The sequence below is a fragment of the Geotrypetes seraphini genome, chromosome 7 (genome assembly GCF_902459505.1).
Source record: "Geotrypetes seraphini chromosome 7, aGeoSer1.1, whole genome shotgun sequence".
Taxonomy (NCBI): Eukaryota; Metazoa; Chordata; class Amphibia; order Gymnophiona; family Dermophiidae; genus Geotrypetes; species Geotrypetes seraphini.
The window spans coordinates 192,144,112-192,162,134 of NC_047090.1; the positions used below are offsets into that span (position 1 = coordinate 192,144,112).

Sequence of the window (18,023 nt, forward strand, 5' to 3'; positions counted from 1 at the left end):
TTGAATTTGAGGACTTTGGTTAGTGTAGTAGATTTAGTGAAACCTTTCCTGATATAGAACCATACCATGTTGTGGTCACTGGAGGCCAATGTGTCGCCCACCGAGACCTCTGTGACACTTTCTCCATTGGTAAGTATCAGGTCCAGTATTGCCTGATCCCTTGTCGGTTCCAACACCAGTTGCCTGAGGCTTGCTCCTTTCATAGAGTTTAATAGCCTCCTGCTGCTGCCGGAATGTCCAGTGAATTTATTAGGAAGAGATGCACTGCATAAATTGGAAGCCACAATTGTGTTTGAACCAGAATTACCATGCCAGTGGGATGAAAGGCAGGGGGTCCTGGAAACGTGTCTATGGACATCGTTACGAACAGGAGAACAGACAAGTAAGCCTCCATCATTTGTGCACTCAATATTATTGAGTATACAAGATGATATGGGTGTTCTGGGTCAAACACTAGATACTACATTCTGGATAGGATTACCACCTCTTAAGGAGAATTTACCCTCTAAGAAAGAGGAAATAGTGAAGTATGTATTAGAACATGTGCCAGAAGAATTATGGAAGAAATATGGGAAAGTGAAAACCGTAGATTCTGTACAAATTGAAATATTAAAAGAAGGTATAGGACCGAAAATAGCACAATATCCATTGAAGCCAGCAGCTGTAGCAGGAAGTATTCCTATAATTGAAGAATTAGTAAAAGAAGGGATTCTAGAAGAATGTTCATCTTCCTGGAATACCCCTTTGTTTCCCATACAGAAATCAGATGACTCATGCAGAATAGTGCATGATTTGAGGGGCTTGAATAAATTAATTCAGTCTGAGTATCCTGTAGTTGCAAATCCTGTAACAATACTGAATGAGGTCCCTTTAGGATCTTATTTGACTGTCATTGATTTGAAAAATGCATTCTATACTATTCCACTACATCCAAAGTCACGTCCTTATACTGCCTTTACCTTTGATGGTAAGCGCTATTGTTGGTCACGTCTCCCTCAGGGGCTTTCAGAGAGCCCTTCTGTGTTTACAAGGATATTAATGCATGATTTGTAAATTTTTAAAGAACGGCTTCCACCAGAAATACATTTGATTTCTTATGTAGATGATTTGTTATTGTCTGCGCCTACTTTGGAAGATAATGTGAAATATACTATTGAACTGTTGAATTTTCTGTGTGAATATGGTTATGTGGTTAATAAGGAGAAGTTACAAATAGCAGAAGAGGTTACCTTTTTAGGGTATCGTGTAGGCAAGTCAGTACAAGCCTTAACTAAAGATTTAGTGCAGGAAATAGAAAAAAACACCCTTACCACAGACAGTGAAGGAATTACAAGGATTCTTAGGACTCCTTAATTATTGTAGACAATGGATACCGTGTTTAAGTACTAGGACACTTCCTTTGAGGGCTAAATTGAAAGGAAATGTTCAGAGCAGAGATAGAATTCAATTAGATTCAGCACTGGTGGTGCTTATACAGGAGTTAAAACAAGCAATTAGAGATGCTCCACAGTTTGTTTTACCCTTGATTGGGACGGAAGTGCAAGTACATTTACATATTGGAAACCCTGGATGGGGTGCAGTTTTACAACAAAATGACAATGTTTATGGATATTTATCTGGAAGTTTTACACCTGTGGAAATGGGTTTTTCTCAGTGTGAAAAAGGAGTAGTGGCAGCTGCAACATTGGTAGGAAAAATTATGGATTTGTTGCCATACAGTCATATCACAGTACATACTTCCCATGATATTTTGAATATTTTAAAATTGCCAGAAGTAGTGTTTACTAGTCAGCGTATAGGGAAGTATTTGGCTCTGCTTACCACTGGTTTAGTGGATGTGCAACCAAAAATGAAGGATAAAGATCCAGCACAAGTGTTTTATGCTTTTTTAGGAATACAAGACAGTACTGAGCACGAGTGTTCAGTTCTGATTCCACAGCAACAAGTGTTATTGCAGTATGATAAACCCCTAGGTGAGGGATATATTTGTTTTATAGATGGTTCCAGTGCTACAAACAGAGCAGCATTTGCTATCACGACGTATGATAGGGATGCTGACAGCACTGAGTGGAAAACTTATTGTTTACCATCAGATCAATATTCAGCTCAGACTGCAGAATTAGCAGCATTAGTCCAGGTTTTACAGGACAATATAGGAAGGAAAGTTACTGTCTATTCAGATTCTGCATATGCTTTAGGAGTAGCAAAATTGCATTTAATGACATGGAAAAAGAGAGGATTCATAGACTCTGGAGGTCATCCAGTTCAACATTTACATTTGATAGAGAGATTGGATAGATTATTGCAGCAATACCCAGACAAAACATTGGCATTATGTAAAATTAAGGCCCATGATAAGAAAGATGAATCATGGGAGCAATACCGTATTTTCACGCATATAACGCACGCGTTATATACGATTTTTACAAACCGTGCATAACCTTGCGCATTATACGCGTGAGCGTGTTGTACAAAATTTTTTTTACATAGTCCCCCCCCGACGTCCGATTCACCCCCCCCCGAAGGACCGCTCGTACGCACCCGCACCCCCACCCTGAAGGACCGCTCGCACGCACTCCCACCCGCACCCACACCCACACCCTGAAGGACCGCTCGCACCCCCACAGCCTCCCGACCCCCCCCATCATGTAGAAGCTCCTACCGGTGTCCTGCTGCTTCCTCTTGGCGGTCACGGCCCTTCTGTGAGCCCTGCGCCTGCGCTGCTTCCTCTTCCGGCGGTCCCACCCTTTCTCTGACGTCAAGCCCTCTTGCCCCGCCGACTCCCCGACACGATTGGGGCAAGAGGGAGCTCAAGCCCCCCCGCTAGTTGTTCGGGCCAGGAGGGAGCCCAAGTCCTCCTGGCCCTGGCGACCCCCCCCACTAGTTGTTCGGGCTAGGAGGGAGCCTAAACCCTCCTGGCCACAGCGACCCCCTTCCCCCACCCCGCACTACATTACAGGCAGGAGGGATCCCAGGCCCTCCTGCCCTCGACGCAAACCCCCCTCCCCCCAAATGACCGCCCCCCCCAAGAACCTCCGACCGCCCCCCAGCCGACCCGCGACCCTCTTGGCCGACCCCCACACCCCTCTTCCCCGTACCTTTGTGTAGTTGGCCGGACAGACGGGAGCCAAACCCTTGGGCACATGGTCGTTGGGCCCATGTGCCTCAGGCCCCGCCCCCAGGAGGGACCTAAGGCTCCCGGGCCTATTCTGATTAGCCCAGGCACCTTAGGCCCCACCAGTAGGCGGAGCTTTGGGACGGATGGGCCAATCCGGCCTCATTCCGTCGTTGGCTGCCTGCCGGACAGGTGGGTTTGGCTCCCGTCTGTCCGGCAAACTATACAAAGGTACGGGGAGGGGGGGTGGGGGTGTCGTGGGGTCGGCCAGGGGGGTCGCGGGTCGGCTGGGGGGGCGGTCGGAGATTCTTGGGGGGGCGGTCGTTGGGGGAGGGGGGTTTGCGTTGAGGGCAGGAGGGCCTGGGATCCCTCCTGCCCGTAATGTAGTACGGGGTGGGGGTAGGGGGTTGCCGTGGCCAGGAGGGTTTGGGCTCCCTCCTGGCCCGAACAACTAGCGGGGGGGGGGGGTCGCCAGGGCCAGGAGGACTTGGGCACCCTCCTGGCCCGAACAACTAGCGGGGGGGGGGGGGGTTCGCCAGAGCCAGGAGGGCTTGGGCTCCCTCCTGGCCCGATATTGTCGGGGAGTTGGGGAGTCGGCGGGGCAAGAGGGCTTGACGTCAGAGAAAGGGCGGGACCGCCAAGAGGAAGCAGCAGGACACCGGTAAGAGCTTCTACATGATGGGGGGGTCGGGAGGCTGTGGGGGTGCGAGCGGTCCTTCAGGGTGGGGGTGCGGGTGTGTGCGAGCGGTCCTTCGGGGTGGGGGTGCGAGTGGTCCTGCGGGGGGGGGGGGTGAATCGGACGTTGGGGGGGGCATCAGGCTTTCAGGGTGGGGACAGGACTTCAAGGGGGAGAGGAGAGTCGGGGTGGCCAGAGGAGAGTCGGGGCGGGCGAAAGGAGAGTCGGGCAGCATGCGCGGTATACGGGTGTGCACGGTATACAAAATTTTTTTTACATATGTTTCGGTTTCCCACGCGCTATACCCGTGTGCGCGTTTTACACGGGTGCACGCTATCTACGTGAAAATACGGTATATGCATAATCAGACAGATCTAGCAGCAAAATGGGCTGTAGAGCAACTGGGTATAATGCTGGTGCAGACTAGAGCTAGGAGCAAGATTACAAAAGAACAAGAAGAGCATAGACGACTGCTCCTAGATGGCGTAACAGAAGAAGAGATTCAACAATGGACAAATTTACAGTGTCAGTGTATAGAAGGTATCTGGTATAATTCGTCAGGTGTGCCATGTATGGCACAGGTACCTCTGGTGATAATGATCCAACAAATGCACAATGCCTTACATGAAAGTGCAGCTACTTCGATTAGTCAATTGTCACAGCAAATCTGGCATCCTAATTTAGAAAAAATAGTAAGGCAGACTGTATTACGTTGTGCTGTATGTGTAAAAACTAATCCTAGGGGTACTTGTGTCGCACCAGGCACTCTACCTATCCCACAGGGACCTTTTCAGAAGTGGCATGTGGATTTTACAGACATGATTACACCATGTACCGGTAAGAGGTATCTTTTACTTTGTGTTTGTCCTTTTTCGGGCTGGATTGAAGCCTACCCCTGTAAAAAAGAAACAGCAGGAGAAGTGGCAAAGGTATTCTTAAATGAAATTATTCCAAGACATGGAATTCCTTATGAGATAGCCACAGATAATGCCAGCCACTTTAAAAATGCATTATTACAAGAATTGGCAAATTCACTATTGATTAAGCACAAATTCATAACAGTTTACCATCCTCAATCGAATAGTTTTGTTGAAAAATCGAATGATTTAATAAGAACTGCGTTGCGTAAAATTATGCCATTGGAGTCTAAAGACTAGCTAAAATATTTGCCAGCAGCACTCTATGTAGTGCGCAATAGGCATATGCCTAAATTTGCTTTGACTCCTTTCCAAATTGCCACTGGAAGAAGGATGCCCCTTGCTTTTGTGAAACCTGGAAATTGTACTGATGATACTTTATTTTCTGATTATGTTGTAGCATTACAGACAGCTATAGCAGAGATTCAATCGCGACGAACTCCAAGTAGTGTGGATCAAGCACTTCCAGTTTACAGGTTCCACCAGGATCAGTGGGTGTATAAGAGGTTACATACAAGAAATATATGGACTCAGCCATACTTTTATGGACCTTTTCAAGTGGAAGTGGTGTTCCCTTATGCAGTGAAATTAAAAGGGTATACACCGTTAGTACACGTGAAAGACATTAAACCAGCACCCATTGCTAATACCTGATTACCTGAGCGTATTTATTGTTCCTGCAAGGAAATCAAGGACTAGAGACACTATTAGTAGTTCATCTCATCGCTATTATTATATTTGCATATTTTCAATACTGTTTATTTTTTTGTTATACTAATTAGGTATTAATTTTAGCCATGTTACTTATTTGGTGTTCTCCATTACTATTCTTTGCTTTTTCCCCCCACACTTTTGCAGAATGGAATCTTTTCTTACCTATTCAGGGAAATTCCTATGAACAAATGAAATTTCGTGTAGCTAGGTATGCTAATGTAAGCAATTGCTGGGTTTGTGCCCAGCTTCCACAACACTCTAGTGGGTTACCTTTTCGACCTATTGCATGGAATGTTTCTGATCTTTGTTATTATTCTCTTTACCTTATGCCACGTAATGGCTTAGTTGCACCACAGTTTAGTCATGAAGGAAATTGTTTCTCTATGGTTCAATATTCTCTTCTTCAAACATTTACTCGTTATGCTTTTAGTTTTGACCCAAATAAATCACCAGCCCCAGTTTTAGTTAGACCCATGCGAGGATGTCTTTGTTACCATTCTAAAAGGACAGATAAAACCACCTGGTATGCTGGAAAGAGTTCATGTCAATATTATGTTTCTTCTGATGGTCCAAATATTTCTCTTTCACTGGGAAATATTACTGTTTCTACCTATTTTACTGACAGGCAACAATTTGCCTGGCTTACAGGTGTTAGTAATTATTTGTTACCTTCTTATGCTGACTGCTGGTGGATTTGTGGCCCATATGCATACAGATGGCTTCACGAGGGTTGGTATGGAACCTGCTATATCAGGTTCCTATTACCCCCTGTGAGAATCCTTTCTGAATTGCCTCCTACCCGACCAAAAAGAAATACTCCTCTCATTTCTGAAGGGGAAAGATTTGGTATGATCCTTTTACCTAGTTATGGAGTAGGTAAATTAATCCATATTATAAAAAAATTATTCACCCTTATTGAAACTATGGGTAATGAAACAACAGCAGTTACTCAATCTCTGTCACTAGAGCTCAGACAAACACGCATTGTAGCTCTTCAAAATAGGATGGCACTCGACTATCTCCTAGCAGCCCAGGGGGGTACATGTGCCATCATTGGGCAAGAATGTTGCACTTATATTCCTGATTCCTTCTCTGACCAGCAAGCACATATCACATCTCTAGACAAGGCATTGCAGAATTGGGAACAATTTAAGGTAGAGGATAAGGGTTGGTTTGATTGGCTAACTGCATGGATGTCTAATATATCATGGGTAAAAGGCCTATTGGGTGTTTTAATAGGCCTTTTGTGTTTCTGGTTGTGTGTTGTAGTTTGTCCTGTATAATTGGCATTGGAAAAACATGTTTGCAAAAAGTGACTCCCAATCTTACGCTGATCCAGAGAACAAGTCATGCCCAAAGCAACCTCAGAGCAGAGCAAGGTAAGGCCACTAAAGCCCCAGGTGTGGGTCCTGGTGTGATACCCCACTCCACGACCCAAGGGGGGGCTAAGGACCTTGTCCTATGCCTTAAGTAGTTCTGAGGAGGGCCAGCTTGGTTTACCTGGACAGGTACGGGTGAGCAAACATGATATAAAAAAAATTCAGCTATTACACTTTCTCACATTGCACCAGGATTTACTAGTTAGAAAAACCTGTTGATAGATAGGGCCTAATCCAAGATCAAGTGAGAATGTGGATTAGTAGCTATAAATGAATAAATGAAAATTGGATAAGCTGAAATGTAATAATCAAAAATACAAAAGTAAAAGACAGGAATTTTAAGTTAACATATTGATTTGATACATGTCTCATGTGCTTGAGGGTACAACAAGGCAGGCTAAGACATTCGGTGATTGATAACTACCATACCAAATTTATCCCAGATGGAAAAGCTTAAGTTTTATAGGGCTTCTTTGTCCTAAAGAGTGACCAGCCTGAACTAGGCCAATCCTCAGGGAAATGTAGGCAGACAGGAGTTGGCTTTTGACCTGATATCCACATACCAGGGGGCCCTAAGTTTGCCATGACTTGAGTTTTGCTGTGGGAAAGATAGATCGAAACCATATGTGTATCATGGTATGTGTTGATTCAAAATTAAGTTTAGTAAGTCAGTAAAATTACACAATAGAAATTTACTTAGGTAGCTATAGGTAGTAAGTTAACAAATATAAGTTAACAAGTATAGATTAGGAATATATTTTATTTTGATTTTCATATATCTGAAATCCTGAAGAGATCCTGATAAGGTTACAGCTGGTATTTGACCTCTGACCTTAAGCAACATTTTTCTACTCGTAGAATCTTGATGGAAGGGGTAACTGCTCCGTCCATCTTCTTTTTCTTTGTTCAGTCTTAGTGAGACAGAGATCTCAGTATAGAAAGGACACTGATATTTACAGGAAAGGATTTAAAAGCTGAGGAGTTTTGTAAGTATATTACAATATCTGCTTATGTATTTCTTCTTTTTATAAAATATGTAAGCTTAATGTGAGAATGTAACTTTTTAGGTATAAGAATGTTATTTGTGACACGCCTATATGAAGCTAGCCTTATATGGAAACAAATAATGTGGACCAATTAGATTGCAGATGGATTGTAACGAAGGAATGTCGTCATTTAGGATATATATGGATGTGTAACTAGTAAAACGTTGGAATTTATTATGAGCAAGGCCAGCTTTTGGCTTCTGTAATAATTCTCATGATGCAAATGATAATCAATTGATAATTAATTGATTATTCTTATGATCTAATATTGATAACCAATAAAAAATAAGATTTTGGATTTTATTAAAATATTTTGCATCATTATTTTTGTCATTTCATTTTACAACCCTAGAATAGCTATAAGTACGCTTGTGTGCAATTATCCTGATCGGTGAAGCAGGAACAGGATCAGTTGGAGGCGATGTACTTGCATGTCAAGACAAACTCCCAACACAACCAATTATCTCACTCCATCACTAGATTATAAATGTTCCAACCAGTAACTTCTTTGTAATCTTCTGGATATGACCAGAATCTCATCCTTTTGTAATCCGCCTAGAACCGCAAGGTATTGACGGAAGAAAAGAAACTAATGTAGTGTAATATGTTTCAAATGTGTAATTAATTTCTTCAATGAGGTACATGTTTGAAGGTTGAAAGAGGTAAGTGATGCAACTGGTACCACAGACGACAAAGATGAAGGGTGATAAGGTTGGGAACCAGCAATACTCAAGAGGATGCCATTATGAGAGAAAATCTGTGGTCTGACAAGACAAATTTTATATTCTTAAGAGCCTTCTTAAACTCCTAATGTCAAGATAGCTGGCATTAAGCTTTGTAACTCACTTAACAAGACAATTTCTACCAAGTTTTATTACTCTGTGTTAGGAAAGCTACTACTTAGGCTTATCACTCACCTAATTTCAAGAATGCTGATATTGAGCTTATTGCCTAATATCGAAATTATTGGTACACAAAGCTTATAAATGGCTTAATGGCAAGACAGCTGGTACTGATCTTTATAACATATTTAAACTGAAGATAGCTGATAGCAAGTCTTATAATCCAAGGTTAGACCCAGGTTTGTTTTATGTGATTATTATTGTAAACCACTCTGACAATTAATGAAGGGTGGTATATCAAATGCTTTTAAACTACCAAAACTTAGAACCTACTTAATGTCAAAGACAGCTAGGACTGAGACTTGTAACTTGCCTAATGTCAGAGGCTGATTCTAACCTTAAATTTCCATCTTCCTGCAGAATTTTCAGTATATTCATCTGAGATTTTTGCAGCTTGGAAGCCTTTGTGTTGTATTTATCATTCAATTCTGAGCCCATTCTTTGGTTTATTGATGTGTCATCCTGGTGGCACCTTGCAGCCAGAGACATATCTTTTGCAGATTTCACTTGTACGAGGTCCAGGGCAGAAGTGCAGTGAGATTCATGGATTTCTTCCTCTTCATTCTCTAGTACGTCTTCTGCTTCCTCCTCTTCCCGCTCAGACCCACTTCCCAGATGACCAGCTGCCCCTTTGGAGGAGTCTGTAAGATGAAGTGAAAATATCATTACAAAAAAACAAAGTGGAGTGTTCTTCACTTGCAAAGTATTTAGCCCTGCAGTATTTTTCAGCTGTAATAGAACCTGTCTAAGCTGGTCTTACCATACTATGAAGCTTCAATGAACTGCTCAGGGGATCCCCAGTTTCTAATCCTTTTCCCCTATTTCTTCTAGACCAGGCATTTCACAGTCCCTCCTCGAGGGCCGAAATCCAGTCAGGTTTACAGGATTTCCCCAATAAATGTGCATGTTATCTATTAGCATACAATGTAAGCAGTGCATGCAAATATATCTCATGCATATTTATTGGGGAAATCCTGAAACCCTGACTGGCTTGTGGCCCTCGAGGAGGGACTTTGACACCCCTGTTCTAGACATATATTGAAGTAAATGCTTCTATAACCTGGTACTCATACATGAATCTGGTTGCTAGATGCTGGATTCCCTCCCTCTAGAACATTTCCAACTCTGGTAAACCACAAAGTAATAAACATCATGATCAGGAACTGAATCTAGACAACTGTCACTGAGCCACGACTATACCAATCACAGAATTACATGTTTCATTTTTATGAAATATAATTGTTAGCTATCATAGTGATTTTAAATCAGCTCTTTAGCAGGACAAGCAGAATCAGTGCCTATCAATTCCTAAAATCCAGTACCACTAGAAACAATGCCAGGATTCATCTGCCCATGCCATGGTTTCAATGGAAGCAACTACAGTGCCATTTTCCCCACACACATTGGTGCCACTGGAAGCAATGGTGCTCATTTTCAAAAGAGAAAGTCTTCAAAATGTCATAAGAACATAAGCCATTATCATGGATGTAAAGGAGGAAGTAGTAAGCCTAAAGCAACAGATGCAGATTGTGGATCAGAGAATGTTGCGGATTGAAGATAGAGTCGAGCAGGTGGAAGTTACGACGAAAAAATATGAAGCAGAAAGACAGTCTGTGGAAATGCTTAAAAATCAACTGATTGATATGGAGAACCGAGGAAAAAGGAAAAAATATAAGAATTCTTGGTATGGCTGAAAATTTGGAAGGGGGAGATGCTGTACAATTTCTGGAGAATTTACTGCCCAAGCTGCTAAGTTAAATTCAAAGTGGTCGTTAGAAATAGAACGGGCACACAGAATCCCCTCAAAACGTTCAGCAAACCAGGTTGGTCCAAGGCCCTTGATTTTCAAGGTTTTACGCTTTCAGCAAGCTATGGAAATCCTAAAAGTGGCAAAAGCCAATAAAAACGTATACTATAACGGCTCTAAATTGTTGCTGGTTCCTGACTTTGCAAAAGTAACTGCAGATACAAGGAAGCAGTTCCTTCTGTTGAGGCAGCAGTTGAAGGATAAGGGACTGACATATGGCTTATACTATTCATCGACAATGAGAATGTCTAATGGGAATAAATCTTTCTACTTTCAAGATCCTGCAAAACTAAAGGATTTTTTAACACAAACAGAGCCAATGTCTACTTAATGGATGAGGTTTTAACAATAGTAAGAAGAATGTGAAGTGGAATCTTTAATATTGATATGAATCAAAGAAGTTTTAGCTGGAAAAGGGAAAAACTGGATGGATTTACAAGATATTTTCTTTAATGGAGTGTGTTGTGTGATATTTATGATATTTTATTGAGAGATGTTATATAATTGTTATTGGAAGTATGAATTTTTATCATATCCCTTACATTGTGGGAAATGGTTTTTATTTTTTGTGAAACAGTTTAAGTATATGGAATTTATTACTCAGTCATAGAGGTTTAAGATGAAGCTTCTTTAGTTTATATTAAAAATAGATGGTCTAATGGGGTTAATTTAAAGTGGGTCAGTAGTCTTTAATGAATTTCAGAAATTTGTTTTTTGTAGTATTTTGATTTATTGAAAATTTTGTCATATATATTAATATGACATTTAACAGTCATGAACTAATAATCTAATAACTCTAGATTAGCGTTCCATATGCTAAATTTAACCAAAAATATGAATGATCCGGCTTTTTCTGTATCTTTGGATGCAGAGAAAGCTGTTGATAGAATTTAATGGAATTTTATGTATCAAGCATTAGATTGGTTTGGTATAGGTCCTGGATTTATACAAATGGTTAAATCATTGTATAGCTCCTCTTCTGCAAGATTGAATATTAATAATAATTTGTCTGAGAAATTTAATTTGCAGAGGGGATCTGAGCAGGAGAGCAGGAGAAAAGCAGCTACAGAGAGAGGCAGAGGGAGAGAGAAGCCAAAGGGGAAAAAGCAGATAAAACAGCAGGAGAGAGAAGCAGAGGCAAGAGACCAAGAGGGGAATCGGTGAGAGTTAGCTCCACCCCCCCAACGTCCACCACCGAAGCTCCGCCTTAAAAGGGGAGGGGCCAACGGAGCAGAGCTGATCTGAGCAGGAGAGAGCAGGAGAAAAGCAGCTACAGAGAGAGGCAGAGGGAGAGAGAAGCCAAAGGGGAAAAAGCAGATAAAACAGCAGGAGAGAGAAGCAGAGGCAGGAGACCAAGAGGGGAATCGGTGAGAGTTAGCTCCACTCCCCCCGACGTCCACCACCGAAGCTCCGCCTTAAAAGGGGAGGGGCCAACAGAGCAGAGTTGATCTGAGCAGGAGAAAAGCAGCTACAGAGAGAGGCAGAGGCAGAGAGAACAAAAGGGGAAAAAAAGCAGATAAGAACAGGCGCAACCACAGCAGACCCAGAAGTCATCCGCAGCAGACCGGCAAGCAGACAGCAATGGAAGCAGCAGACGGAAGCAGGATGTTGAGCTACCCAGTTTTCTGCATCGTGTGCCATATGTATGACTACCTCCCCTCTGGGAGGCTGTCTTACGTATGCGCCCGATGCGGAGAACTGGAGAGCCTGAAGACACAAGTCAGACTCCTGGAGGGCAGAATATTGGAATTGGATGCACTTCAAGCAGGAGAGGAAAGAGACAGAGATGCAGAGAACAAGACAGAAGACACCATCAAAGAAGAAGTCCGAGAGCTGGAGAAGTTCATAGAGGAGGCATACAGGGAGGCCGTGGAAAATCACCAGCAACAGTGGAACTGCCAAAAGACACCTACAGAGAGTGTGGACCACCTGACAGACAACCACCAGGAAGAAATGGGTGATACAGTAGCGAGAATGAAGGATACGGACCTGCGGCAGGAGAGATGGACATACACTAGGGACACGGACCTGAGGCTGGAGAATCAGGAGAAGATAGAGAGGACAGCAATCGTCGTGGGCGACTCCATCATCAGACAAGTTGACAGCCACATAGCGGGAGGAAGACTTGATCGGCTGGTGACCTGCCTACCGGAAGCCAAGGTAGAAGACATAGTGAGCTGCATCGACAGGATCCTCAACAGTGTGGAAGAAGAAGATACGGCGGTGGTGATCCATGTGGGGATGAACAACGTGAGCAATAGGAACTACAACAGAGAAGTACTGAAGGACCAGTTCCGGATGCTAGGAAGGAAGCTGAAGACCAGAACGCAGAGGATAGCATTCTCAGAGATCCTGCCGGTACCCAGGGCAGATGAGAAGAGGCAGATGGAGCTGCAAGCAGTCAACGCGTGGATGCGGCGCTGGTGTGAGGAAGACGGATTCCACTTCGTGCGCAATTGGACAACGTTCTGGGGGAAGAGCAAGCTCTACAGGAAGGATGGACTCCACCTCAGCAGAGACGGAACGAGGCTACTTGCAAGCAACATCAAGAAAGAAGTGGACAAGTTTTTAAACTAGGAAGAAGGGGAAAGCCGACAATCGACAGAGAGAGAGAGTCGATGGTTCGGGAACCGGTATACCCAGAGGATACCGTGCAAGAAGATAGAGGGAAAGACTCACCGGATTACAGGCACGAGAGATCGAAAAAGACACAAGAGGGAAGGAAATGCAAGAAAGGAAAATGCTGCAAACTCAAGTGTATGTACACAAACGCAAGGAGCCTTACAAATAAGATGGGTAAATTAGAAGCCATAGCACAAAAAGATAACGTTGACATCATAGGCATCACGGAAACATGATGGACTGAGGAAAACGTCTGGGACACTGTGCTACTGGGATACAAACTATACCGCAGAGACAGAGTGGCTCAAAAAGGTGGGGGCGTTGCCATATATGTCAAAGAGGAAATTGAATCTGCTGGAGAGAACACGCCACAACTGACGGATAAGTTAGAGTCTCTATGGGTCAAAATTCCAGGAACAAATGGCCTGGAAACGAAGATCGGCATCTACTACCGACCCCGAGGGCAGTCCAAAGAAATTGATGGAGAAATGACAGACGAGATTAAACGTAACTGCAAGGGAGCAAAACACAGTTATCATGAGTGACTTCAACTATCCGGGAATAGACTGGAACCTAGGTATCTCCAGCTGCATTAGAGAGACCAAGTTCTTGGATGCTGTAGGCAATTGCTTCCTGGAACAACTTGTCAAGGAAAATACTAGAGGAAATGCAATTCTGGACTTAATTCTAAATGGCCTGCGAGGATCAGCACAAGATGTAGAAGTAGAAGGGACGCTGGGAAGCAGTGATCACAATATGATCCGCTTTTATCTGGATGCAGGGGAGAAACATCGGTCCAAAACGACAGCCACGGCACTTAACTTCCAAAAAGGAAATTACGAAGGGATGAGACTCATAGTAGGGAAGAAGATTAAGAAGAGGATAAGCACTGTAAAAACGCTAGAGCAAGTTTGGTCCCTTTTTAAGGACACAGTCACCGAGGTGCAAAATATATATATACCGCGTATCAACAAGGGATCCAAGAGGAAAAAGAACAAAGAACTTGCGTGGCTCACTGTAGAGGTGAAGGAAGCGATCAGAGACAAGAAAACTTCATTTAAGGAATGGAAAAGGTCAAAAACGGATGAAAACTGGAACAAGCACAAATAACATCAACGCAGGTGCCATAAGGCGGTAAAAGGGGCCAAAAGAGACTACGAGGAAAAAATAACCAAGGAGGCGAAGAACTTCAAGCCGTTCTTTCGATATATTATGGGGAAACGACCCGCAAAGGAAGTGGTGGGACCTTTGGATGACCATGGAATAAAGGGAGCACTAAAGGAGGACAAAGCAATCGCTGACAAACTGAACACATTTTTTGCATCTGTATTTACCGAAGAAGATGTACACAGCATACCGGAACCCATCAGGCTATATGCTGGAAACTAAGGCGGAAAGCTGACAGGATTGACGGTCAGTCTAGAGGAGGTATGTAGGCAGATTGATAGGCTTAAGAGCGATAAATCCCCGGGACCGGATGGCATCCATCCGAGGGTCATCAAGGAACTGAAAGGGACCATAGCTGAACTGCTTCAACTAATAGCCAATCTGTCGATCAAATCGGGAAAGATTCCGGAAGACTGGAAGGTAGCGAATGTTACACCGATCTTCAAGAAAAGTTCGAGGGGAGATCCGGGGAACTATAGACCGGTGAGTCTGACCTCTGTACCGGGAAAGATGGTAGAGTCACTGATAAAGGACAGCATCATTGATCACCTTGATGGAAACGGGCTGATGAGGACCAGTCAGCACTGTTTTAGCAAAGGCAGATCGTGTTTGACGAACTAGCTGCACTTCTTTGAAGGAGTAAACAGACAGATAGACAAGGGCGATCTAGTCGACATTGTATATCTGGATTTTCAGAAGGCGTTCGACAAGGTTCCGCATGAACGACTACTTCGGAAAATTGCAAGCCATGGAATTGAGGGTGAAATACTCACATGGATTAAAAACTGGCTGGAGCATAGAAAACAGAGAGTGGGGGTAAATGGACAATACTCGGACTGGAAGAGCGTCACCAGTGGGGTGCTGCAGGGCTCGGTGCTTGGACCCGTGCTCTTTAACATCTTTATAAATGATCTGGACATAGGTATGACGAGCGAGGTGATTAAATTTGCGGATGATACGAAGTTATTCAGAGTAGTAAAGATGCAGGGGGACTGCGAAGATCTGCAACGTGACGTAATCAAGCTCGAGGAATGGGCATCGACATGGCAGATGAGGTTCAACGTAGATAAGTGTAAAGTGATGCATGTCGATAACAAAAATCTCATGCATGAATACAGGATGTCCGGGGCGGTACTTGGAGAGACCTCCCAGGAAAGGGACTTGGGAGTTCTGATCGACAAGTCGATGAAGCCATCCACACAATGTGCGGCGGCAGCAAAAAGGGCAAACAGAATGCTAGGAATGATAAAGAAGGGGATCACGAACAGATCTGAGAAGGTTATCATGCCGCTGTACCGGGCCATGGTATGCCCTCACCTGGAGTACTGCGTCCAGCACTGGTCGCCGTACCTGAAGAAGGACACGGTACTACTCGAAAGGATCCAGAGAAGAGCGACTAAGATGGTTAAGGGGCTGGAGGAGCTGCCGTACAGCGACAGATTAGAGAAACTGGGGCTCTTCTCTCTCGAACAGAGGAGATTGAGAGGGGACATGATCGAAACATTCAAGGTATTGAAGGGGATAGACTTAGTAGATAAGGACAGGTTGTTCATCCTCTCCAAGTTGAAAGGGGATAGATTCCGTACAAACGTAAGGAAGTTCTTCTTCACCCAGAGAGTGGTAAAAAGCTGGAACGCCCTTCCAGAGGCTGTTATAGGGGAAAACACCCTCCAAGGATTCAAGACAAAGTTAGACAAGTTTCTGTTGAACAAGAACGTGCGCTGGTAGGGCTAGTCTCAGTTAGGGTGCTGGTCTTAGACTAGAGGGCCGCCGCGTGAGCGGACTGCTGGGCATGATGGACCACTGGTCTGATTCAGCATTGGCAATTCTTATGTTCTTATGGGAGTTAGACAAGGCTGTCCTTTATCTCCTTTGTTGTTTGATGTTGTATTAGAACCCTTGTTATTAGCCATTCATCAAGCCAAGGGGATACAGGTATTCCTCATTCTGATCGGGAATATAAAGTTTCAGCATATGGAGATGAAATTCTGCTCTATTTGAGAAATCCAGAATCTACTATTCCATGTTTGCTAGAATTGATTGATACATTTGGAAAATTTTCAGGTTACAAAATAAATTGGAGTAAGTCTGAAATTCTTCCTTTAAATGTGTATTGTTCTAAAGGATTATTTGATTCTTTTCAATTTGTATGGAAAGAAGATGGCTTAAAGTACTTAGGTATTATGATTAAAAATAATTTAGATGATACAGTTAAAGAGAATGAAAAACTTTTATTAAAAAGAGTTACAGAGTTGTGTGAGCAATGGAATCCATTATATATTTCTTGGTGGGGGAGAGTTCAAACCATTAAAATGATGATATTACTTGTGGTTTGTTATCAAATGAGTATGATACCAATCTTTTTTCATGGGTCCTTTTATAAAAAAACTTAACGGTATCCTTATGAAATTTCTTTGGCAAGGTAAAATGCATAGAATTGCTTTAGTATCTCTTCAAAAACCAATTGAGGAGAGTGGGGTAAATTTTCAAAATTTTTATAGGTATCATCAAGCCTATATTTTACGTCAAGGTATGTATTGGATCCTCTCAGAACTCTTTGAGAATGCACCGGATTGGCTCTATTTAGAATAGCGTCTCTTGTTTCCCTTAAATTTGGTTTATGTGCCCAGTATTAGAATACCTAGAAAATATAAGGAGAATAGAATTTTATCAGATACATGGAAAACATTGAGATATATTAGTAATTTAACACCTATTCCAATAAGTAAATCTACAAATCAATCTTTATGGATTAATTCCAAGATTCAAATTGGCGGATCTAAAATCTTATGGAAATCCTGGATCATTGCAGGCATTCGAACTAGAGAGTTGCGCGGGGACAGAAATCCCACCCGTCCCCGCCAAAGTCCCACCCGTCCCCACCCGTCCCCGTGAGGACTCCCACCCGTCCCCGCGAGGAATCCCTCCGTCCCCACCCGTCCCCGCGAGGAATCCCCTCCGTCCCCACCCGTCCCCGCGAGGAATCCCCTACGTCCCCGCCTGTCCCTATAAACTACAGAAATAGTTATTTCATTTAATTATGCTACTGAATTAAAGGCTCTGGTAGAAACCCATTTAAAAATAAGCAAAAAGACTTTATTAATTTGGAAATATTAATTGGGAAGAATACATACTTTGTAAACGGGTTTCTACCAGAGCCTCTAATGTTTATAAATTTTTATCAACACAACTAATATACTACTTTATCCTTAAGCAAAAAAAAAAAATAATAATAATTTTTTTCCTACCTTTATTGCCTGGTTTCTGCTTTCTTCATGTTCTCATTCAATTCCTTCCATCCACTGCCTCTCTTCTCTCTGTGTCTTTCATTTGCTCTGTTACTGTGCCTCTCCCTTTCTCCCCCCTCCCAAATTGGTCTGGCACCCATCTTTTTCCCTCCGCTCCCCCCATAGTCTGGCACCTCTGTCTTCTTCCCTGCCAGCGTCTTCTTCCCATTCCCTCTACCCCATTTCCTTTCAGTGTCCTTCTCCCCCACCATCTTTCCCATGTCCTGTCAGGCAGCATCCTTCTCCCCTCTCTGCCTTCCCCATGTCCTTTCAGCGGCCTTCTCCCCCCTCTGTCTTCCCCATGTCCTTTCAGCGGCCTTCTCCCCCCTCTGTCTTCCCCATGTCCTTTCAGCGTTCTTTTCCACCCCTTTGTCTTCCCCAGTACTTTCAG

General features: G+C 43.3%; 1 protein-coding gene across 4 annotated transcripts in view; it reads right to left on the reverse strand.

Moving 5' to 3' along the window:
- Positions 1 to 18,023, reverse strand: part of TTLL5 (tubulin tyrosine ligase like 5) — a 602,590-nt gene that overhangs the window by 224,516 nt on the left and 360,051 nt on the right. For all 4 annotated transcript variants that reach the window (XM_033951293.1, XM_033951292.1, XM_033951290.1 and 1 more), the window contains one exon: positions 9,087 to 9,390. In XM_033951293.1, coding sequence (XP_033807184.1) covers positions 9,087 to 9,390 — 304 coding nt within the window. The remainder of the gene's footprint in view (positions 1 to 9,086; positions 9,391 to 18,023) is intronic.